Source organism: Aotus nancymaae, unplaced genomic scaffold, assembly GCF_030222135.1.
Source record: "Aotus nancymaae isolate 86718 unplaced genomic scaffold, 86718_ANA_hifiasm-v0.15.2.pri h1tg000007l, whole genome shotgun sequence".
Taxonomy (NCBI): domain Eukaryota; kingdom Metazoa; phylum Chordata; class Mammalia; order Primates; family Aotidae; genus Aotus; species Aotus nancymaae.
In genome coordinates this window covers 57,598,934-57,608,118 of record NW_026988418.1, presented here as the reverse complement: position 1 = coordinate 57,608,118, position 9,185 = coordinate 57,598,934, and the positions used below count along the sequence as shown (strand labels likewise).

At 48.9% G+C, this 9,185-nt stretch overlaps 1 protein-coding gene across 1 annotated transcript; it reads left to right on the top strand.

Annotated features, from left to right (window-relative positions):
- The first annotated feature begins 6,862 nt into the window (after positions 1-6,862).
- Positions 6,863-7,342, top strand: LOC105721690 (large ribosomal subunit protein eL29-like). The gene has a single exon (XM_064371840.1). It carries the CDS (start codon positions 6,863-6,865, stop codon positions 7,340-7,342), a length of 480 nt encoding a protein of 159 aa, XP_064227910.1.
- The last annotated feature ends 1,843 nt before the right edge of the window (positions 7,343-9,185 follow it).

The window sequence follows — 9,185 nt, the reverse complement described above, 5'->3', positions numbered from 1 at the left end:
CCCAAAAAAAGCCCAGATCCAGATGGGTTCACAGCCAAATTCTACCAGACATACAAAGAGGAACTGGTACCATTCCTTCTGAAACTATTCCAAATAATCCAAAAAGAGGGAATCCTTCCCAAATCATTTTATGAGACCAAGATCATCCTGATACCAAAACCCGGCAGAGACTCAACAAGAAAAGAAAACTTCAGGCCAATATCCATGATGAATACAGATGCAAAAATCTTCAATAAAATACTGGCAAGCCGATTGCAACAGCACATCAAAAAGCTTATCCACCATGATCAAGTGGGATTCATCCCGGGAATGCAAGGCTGGTTCAACGTATGCAAATCTATAAATATAATTCACCACATAAACAGAACCAAAGACAAAAACCACATGATTATCTCAATTGATGCAGAGAAGGCCTTCGACAAAATTCAACAGCCCTTTATGCTAAAAGTCCTCAATAAACTAGGTATCGACGGAACGTATCTCAAAATAATAAAAGCTATTTATGACAAACCAACAGCCAATATCATACTGAATGGGCAAAAACTGGAAGCATTGCCTTTGAAATCTGGCACTAGACAAAGATGTCCTCTCTCACCACTCCTATTCAATATAGTACTGGAAGTTCTAGCCAGAGCAATCAGGCAGGAAAAAGAAATAAAGGGTATTCAATTAGGAAAGGAGGAAGTCAAATTGTCTCTATTTGCAGATGACATGATTGTATATCTAGAAGACCCCATCATCTCAGCCCAAAATCTCCTGAAACTGATAAACAACTTCAGCAAAGTCTCAGGATACAAAATCGATGTGCAAAAATCACAAGCATTCCTATACACCAATAACAGACTTAAAGAGAGCCAAATCAAGAACGAACTGCCATTCACAATTGCTACAAAGAGAATAAAATACCTAGGAATACAACTAACAAGGAACGTAAAGGACCTGTTCAAGGAGAACTACAAACCACTGCTCAACGAAATAAGAGAGGACACAAACAGATGGAGAAACATTCCATGTTCATGGTTAGGAAGAATCAATATCGTGAAAATGGCCATACTGCCCAAAGTAATTTACAGATTCAATGCTATCCCCGTCAAGCTACCAATGACCTTCTTCACAGAACTAGAAAAAACCACCTTAAACTTCATATGGAACCAAAAGAGAGCCCACATAGCCAAGTCAATTCTAAGCAAAAGAACAAAGCGGGAGACATCGCACTACCAGACATCAAACTATACTACAAGGCTACAGTAATCAAAACAGCATGGTACTGGTACCAAAACAGAGATACAGACCAATGGAACAGAACAGAGGCATCAGAGGCAACACAACATATCTACAACCATCCAATCTTTGACAAACCTGATAAAAACAAGCAATGGGGAAAGGATTCCCTGTTTAATAAGTGGTGTTGGGAAAACTTGCTAGCCATATGCAGAAAGCAGAAACTGGACCCCTTCCTGACTCCTTACACTAAAATTAACTCCAGATGGATTAAAGACTTAAACATAAGACCTAACACCATAAAAACCCTAGAAGAAAACCTAGGCAAAACCATTCAGGACATAGGCGTAGGCAAGGACTTCATGACCAAAACACCAAAAGCATTGGCAACAAAAGCCAAAACAGACAAATGGGACCTAATCAAACTCCACAGCTTCTGCACGGCCAAAGAAACAGTCATTAGAGTGAATCGGCAACCAACAGAATGGGAAAAAATTTTTGCAGCCTACCCATCTGACAAAGGGCTGATATCCAGAATTTACAACGAACTAAAACAGATTTACAAGAAAAAAACAAACAAGCCCATTCAAAAGTGGGCAAAGGATATGAACAGATACTTTACAAAAGAAGACATACGTGAGGCCAACAAGCATATGAAAAAATGCTCATCATCACTGGTCATTAGAGAAATGCAAATCAAAACTACATTGAGATACCATCTCACGCCAGTTAGAACAGCGATCATTAAAAAATCTGGAGACAACAGATGCTGGAGAGGATGTGGAGAAATAGGAACACTTTTACACTGTTGGTGGGAGTGTAAATTAGTTCAACCATTGTGGAAGACAGTGTGGCGATTCCTCAAGGACCTAGAAATAGAAATTCCATTTGACCCAGCAATCCCACTACTGGGTATATATCCAAAGGATTATAAATCGTTCTACTAAAAGGACACATGCACACGAATGTTCATTGCAGCACAGTTTACAATAGCAAAGACCTGGAATCAACCCAAATGCCCATCGATGATAGACTGGACAGGAAAAATGTGGCACATATACACCATGGAATATTATGCAGCCATCAAAAACGATGAGTTCGTGTCCTTTGTAGGGACATGGATGAACCTGGAAACCATCATTCTCAGCAAACTGACACAAGAACAGAAAATCAAACACCACATGTTCTCACTCATAGACGGGTGTTGAACAATGGGAACACATGGACACAGGGAGGGGAGCACTATACACTGGGGTCTCTTGGGGGGGAGTGGGGGGTGGACAGCAGGGGTTGGGGAGTTGCGGAGAGATAGCATGGGGAGAAATGCCACATATAGGTGAAGGGGAGGAAGGCAGCAAATCACACTGCCACGTATGCACCAATGCAACAATCTTGCATGTTTTTCACATGTACCCCAAAACCTAAAATGCAATAAAAATAATAATAATAATAATAAAAAGAGACACATTATTTCAGAGCAAGCATGTATTGGACATGGGATTTGGGCAAGGGTCATTAAACTTTAATGTATATAGGAATCATTTGGGGTGCTTTTTAAAAGTGCAGATTCCTAGGCTTCACCCTAAAGATTCTGATGCACATCGTCTGCAGTGGTGCCAGGGATCTGCATTTTTAATAAACAATCCAGGTTATTCTGGCACTGCTGGCCCTGGAATAACCTTGGAGGAACACTGTTTAAGACATCAGCCCTCACCAGCTGGCTCCCCCTCCCTCATTCTCATTCTGAGCAGGGGGCTTCTCATAGCTATCATACCATGGCAGGGGGACGCAGGATTGCTCAAATCTCAAGCAGAGAGAGGAGGAGGGACAGCTTGTTGTGCCTCTGGTGGGCCAAGGTACTCTTTACTCCCGGAATTTTTATATATCTAGGAGGAGAACTCTCTTGCATGAAGCCTCCCTGGGCATCAGTGAAGAAAGCTCAGATGTGTACTGCCTGGGCTGTGCCTCAGACAGGCTGGAGAAGGAGCGGCTGCCTCCTCCCCACTTGCTCATGACCAGCCCCAGCAGGGTACAGGCTTCACTGACCATCAGCTCAACTGTACCTGGGCCCGGAGCCCAGCAAGTCTCAGAATGGGTGCTCTGAGAGCGTCATCTGGGGAGGCCTGAGGCTCCCAGGGTCATCATGTCTACACTTTTTGTTTGGCCCAAGATGAAGTTGTACTGCCGCTTCATAGTGCACATGAGACTTTTCTCCATGAGGCCTCCTCGAAGGTCGAGCCATCTTTTCAGAAACTCATGGCAGACAGCAATGGGTGGACAGGGGTTGTGGGGCCCTGTGTCCATCAGCAATGACCACACGGTTGGAAGTGATGAGCCCCAGGCGGGTGCTGTGTGAGTCACATTCAATGTGTACCCTTCATCCCAAGCCACTCTTGGCATCAGATGCAAGGCTGCCACCTGCCCCGGGAGGTTGATGGCTCTCTGTGTGCCCTGGCAGGTATTAAGCTGTGCACCAACTCTGGCAGCCAAGCCAAATCTGGAGCCAAAGATGGAGGATGGAGTAACTTGAAAGTACTCTCTATTGCAGGAGCTTCCTGTGTGCCAGCAAAGAAGCCTCTTGGTTTCCGGGGCCCAGGAGGATCTCACCCAGTGCAATACCCACATGTGAGAGGAGAGGGTTGTGTTAGACCAGGATGTGCCAACGACAAGAGGGAAGAATAAACAGTTGAGAAGCACCTACCAAGTACCGGATGCCCTACTGGGTGTTTTGCATGCATTATCTCTAAGCCACACAACAGCTCTGCAGGCCAGGCCTTGGTCCATCTTGTAGGTGAGATCTGAGGCTCAGAAAGCTTAAGTAATTGATCAAAAGGCATGCAGTGCTAGGTGGAAGATCAAGGATCCATCTGCCTTCTGAGGCCCATGCCCATATTTCTTCACTAACATTCCCCTGGCCCCTTACCAGAACGAAGTGTCGGGCGGGCAGCTGCTGGAGGCTGAGAGCTAGTGGCTGGTGCAGAGGTCGCAGGGAAAAATATTCTAGAATGTGTGTGCTCGCAGATCACGGCCGCAAGACTGTGCTAGAGGCTACTCAACTGCACGGCAACACCTAGGACGCTTCAGCAAATGCTTTCGCCGTCACCATCATTGTCGTCAGCGTCATTGTTGCTGTGCTGCACAGCCTGATGCCTGAGGAAACCTGTGCACATCCTTCTTTCGTCTGAACTTACCCTGGGAAGTAGGTGTTACTATTCTGTAACTCAGAGCAATCCTGTCTCTCGGACCCTTCCTTCCTAGCAAGCTACCTTTGCACTACAGAACTCCCAGGCCCCTCTCAGGGGTGGGTGGAGGGCCTGGAGCAGGCTCCCCATCTTCGTCAGTGAGGGGCCCTGCCAAGTATGTGTGGGTGTGAGCCCTCACCCAGGTGAGGGAGGAAGAGGACAGGCCGAGTGGATTACCGAGCATTTGAACTCAGCCTCAGAACAGCAAATATTGATTCAAGAAGCTGCCCAAAGAAGCTGACATTTTTATAGTCAACAAATAAAGCTGAGCCCCTCCCCGGCCCCTCAGTCAAAGGCCCTTTCTCTCTATGGCTGCCAGGGTACATTTCTGTCACCGCGTCTGAGAAGAGCAGGAAGAGCCGGTGAGAAACGTTCGCAGGGGCCTGGCTGACGTCATCACCTCACCTTTAGAGAGAAATGGGAGCCCCAGCCCCAGGGTGTGACCTCGGGGAACCAGCCAGCTATTCTGACAGGTACCAGAGTCCCTTGGGGCGGAGCAGAACCTGGCACTGGGGACCCCAAGGACAACACACACACACAGCTTCCTCCTGTGGTGGCTTTCGGCAGCCTGTGCAATTTGAGTTCCCTCATTCATGGATGAGGACCTGAGTCCCAAAGAGAGAGATGGCTTTCCAAGGTAAACAGCCAGAGAGCAGCGAGGGCTGCCCAGCTCCTCCGTTTCAAGGCAAAGGGAGGGTCTGCGCTCACTAAGCTACTCAGCTGGGAGTGAGAACTCATCATCTGCCAGACAGCTGTCCCTGCCCTCTGGGCTTGGCCAGCATGACCCACAGCCTGGCGTTCCTGCGCCTGCCTTCACGCTTTGTCCAGCAGCTCCCTTCACCTGAAAGTCTCCTACCTAAGCACTTTTGAAGATGACTCATCGTGCACGACCCTGCTCACTTTTCACCTCTTCCGGGAATCTTCCTGACACGCTCCTCACCCTCACTCCCACCTCTGGCAGGCGGAAACCACTGCTCCTTCCTTGGTGCTCCCAAAGCACATGCTTCCTCCCTGTCTTGTGGCATATATGCTATTTTGCCTTGGGTGGATCATTTCTTGGGTACTTGTCTTAGTCCTGCTCAGTCAAGAGCTCCAGCAAGAGACTGGTTCATTTCTGTTGCCCCACTGAGCCTGTAAAAGCCCCCAGCACTTGGCAGGTGCTCAATCAATGCTTGTGGTGTTGAGTTAGAACAATCTAAAACATGTGGCTAAGAAACCAGAGTTGCAAATTCCGCTGCATCGAGACCAGGGAAGGAAGCTGGCCACGCCTCAGGCAAGTCTTCCCTCAGGAGGGAGGTTTGTGCAGGTGTGGGGGATTCTGCCATTAGTTTCTTTACTCACCCACCCCGCCTTCTATTTACCCATCTATCCATCACCTAGGAGTTGAGCTTCTACTGTGTGTCTGGTTCTGGTTGGGTGCTAGGAAGGCAAAGGCAAGGGCACGCACCCATCAACTTGCATGCCAAGGGATATGGTGAGGGGAATCTAAGAGGCCTTTTGCTTCCAGACTGGTCTGTGGACCAGTCCTGGGGAACTGTGGCTTCAGGGACTGTGACTTTTGGGCTTTACGGAGGAGAAGGCAGCTCTTCTCAGGACTGGCCCCAGGCAGAGCTGTGGAGGAAGCCCCATTATTATTATTATTATTGCTATTCACCAAAGGTCCTTCCCTTTCTAGGCATGTGGTAGGATTAGGTTTCTCGGCCCCTGTGGTTGGGTGGGTCCATAGAGCTAGCTCAGGGCAGCCGTGGCAAAGATCACTTCTGAGCTGGATATACAGCTGGTCAATTGAATTGCCTGTGTGAGACCCTCAAGAATGCTTTTCTGTTGAGTAGGCAGCTCAGCGCCTTGAGGTTATTCAGGGATCAGCTGTGGGTCCCAGCAGCGGGTCTCTGATCCAAAAGTGTCCATGGCAGCTCCCCAAGTGGCACCATTTCCCAGGCAGGAGGAAGGGGAACCAGGCGTGCAGGCCAGCGACTTGCCTTTAGGAAGATGACCCGGAGGTGTCTTTGTTCACTTATTTTAGCCTGCACTTTGTCACATGACCACACCTATCCCCAAAGAAGCCTAGGAAATGTAGTTTCTAGTGCGGCAGATGTGTGCCCATCTTAAACTCAGCTATGTTCATTACTAAAATGAAACAAGGGAGAATGGATACTGTGGACAATGAGTGGGCTTCCATGGATTCAATCACTGTCTCACTCTAAACAAATGCCTGATTCTCCCAGACAAGCCCTAGCTGCCCACAGCCCCTCCCTGAGACCGGCTGAGCTGCGGACCTTTTCTCCCATCATCAGCCTTCCAGCTCTGAATGGCCTTCAGCAAAATGCTTTTCTTCCTTCCAGGGCTTCCTTTCCTTATTTGTCAAAGAAGAGTTTAGGAACTGCGGCTTAGGTGCAGACATGGCCAAGTCCAAGAACCACACCACACACAGCCAGTCCAGAAAATGGCACAGAAATGGTATCAAGAAACCCCGATCACAAAGGTACGAATCTCTTAAGGGGGTGGACCCCAAGTTCCCGAGGAACATGCGCTTTACCAAGAAGCACAGCAAGAAGGGCCTAAAGAAGATGCAGGCCAACAATGCCAAGGCCATGAGCGCACGTGCCGAGGCCATCAAGGCCCTCGTAAAGCCCAAGGAGGTTAAGTCCAAGATCCCAAAGGGTGTCAGCCGCAAGCTCGACCGACTTGCCTACATTGCCCACCCCAAGCTTGGGAAGCGTGCTCGTGCACGCATTGCCAAGGGGCTCAGGCTCTGCTGGCCAAAGATCAGGGCCAAGGCCCAGGCCCAGGATCAAACCAAGGCCCAGGCTGCAGCTCCAGCTTCAGTTCCAGCTGAGACTCCCAAAGGCGCCCAGGCCCCTACAAAGCCTTCAGAGTAGATATCTCTGTCTGCCAACGTGAGGACAGAAGGACTGGTGAGACCCCTCCCCGCGGGGCTGCCATCTGCATGGGGCTGGGGTCCTCCTGTGCTATTTGTACAAATAAACCTGAAGGAGGGGGAAAAAAAAGAAGAAGAAGAAGAGTTTAGAGCAGACGAGGACTGAAGTTCCTTCCAGAACTAACATTTGACATTGTGGTTATGGGCAAGTCCTTTAACCTCTCTGGGTTTCAATTTCCTCATCAAGAAAATAGAGATAAAAATAGTTCTTACCTCCAAGGGTTGTTGTGAAATCATCTATGGTTACGCCTGACATTTAAGAAATAATCAGTAAATGTTGGCTGTAATCAAAACAATATGAGTTTCCTTTGTCACTTCCTTAGAAAGAATCTGAGGTACTCATTCCCACTAAGGTCTAAGACAGGGTCTGCAAATATCTGGCCCAAGGGCTGTCAAACTGTCCCTTCTGTTACCGACATCACTGATCAATGAGGGCATTCTCTGCAGTGAGTGAGGATACAGCCACTAGACACAGCCTCCTGGCTTTTCTCAGTCTAGGGCTGTGGCGGCCTCCTCCTCTAGGAAGACTTCCTGGTTCCACCCCAGGCATGATGAAAAACAAGAAGCCTACCCATACCCCTAAAATAGCTCTTCTTGCTCTGTATTGTATTTTCTTTTTCTTTGTCAGTGCCCCAACTAGACTGTGAATCCATGCTAGAGGGACTAAAATCAGTTTCTCTATAGCCTCAGTCAGTCCCCAGAACATTGCAGATACTCAAAAAGTGAATTCTAGATCCTGTGACTGGCAAGTAGGGGATATTTGGGGGACGAGTGGTGGGCTGTGGGACGGCTTTACAGAAGCCCATGTTCCTCGCTTCTGGAAGCTGCTGCAGGAGCTGTGGGGAGGGTCTCCGTGCCCAAATTTTCCCTCCAGGGCTGCCTGGACACCTCCAGTTGAGCCGGGGCAGCCACCACACATGGGAAGAGAACAAGGCCAGCAAACATGGAGACCCCAGACTGCTCCAAGGGAGCCGCCCTCCCCAGGGCTCAGGAGTGTCTGCTTGCACCGCAGGCTCCCAGCTGCAAGGCAGTTCCAACTTAGCAACTAATGGACCTGGGAGAGCTCAGGCGCCTGCCTTCTGCTCTCACAGACCCGTGCTCAGCATCACCTTGGCGATAGAGTGGAACATGGGGTGGAGTCGGGGGACTTGCCATCTGCCCAGTCAACACAGAGAGGTGTTCCCTGCTGGGGCTCACACAGGCCAGGGAGGGGGGCAGGGCAGTGACCACACTGCTTTTGGGGGATCCAGATGAGCTGTGTGGAGTGCTCATGGACCTGGGAGAAGCATGGCACCTTGAGATCTGGTTTCCAGTGTCCTGGCTCACAGCCAGACAGCATCATCCGCTTTTTTGTCTGTGGAATACGGTTGCCAGACCTGGGTCCGATATGACCCATGCACAGCATGTGATGAGAGTCCTGGAAGGCCTGTGTGTGCCATCAGCCTACCCTCTGGCCTATCACAGGCCCTGAAATATCAGAATCAGGACAAAGCCAGGGGGTCCCCTTGCTAAGAATTCTTCCTGGCTACTCAATCTATTATTGCAGCTGAAAAATCTGAGACTCAGGGAACATTAAGGAACTTCCAAAAGTCACACAGCTTGGAAACCAGGCCATAAACCTCCAAGCGTAGGGCTTGCCTCACCCTCGTGCAGGCCTCCTGCCGCAGGGACCTCCATTTCTCTACCAAACCCTTGATACTACTCTCTTGTAGCAGACACAGAATCTGATGAGCAAAGGGTCACTTAAGAATAATATTTTTTTAAATATTAAAAATTTTCTGCCC

Bases quoted from the DNA above. Each gene is read 5' to 3' on its own strand.
- LOC105721690 (XM_064371840.1), top strand. From the start codon at position 6,863: ATGGCCAAGTCCAAGAACCACACCACACACAGCCAGTCCAGAAAATGG.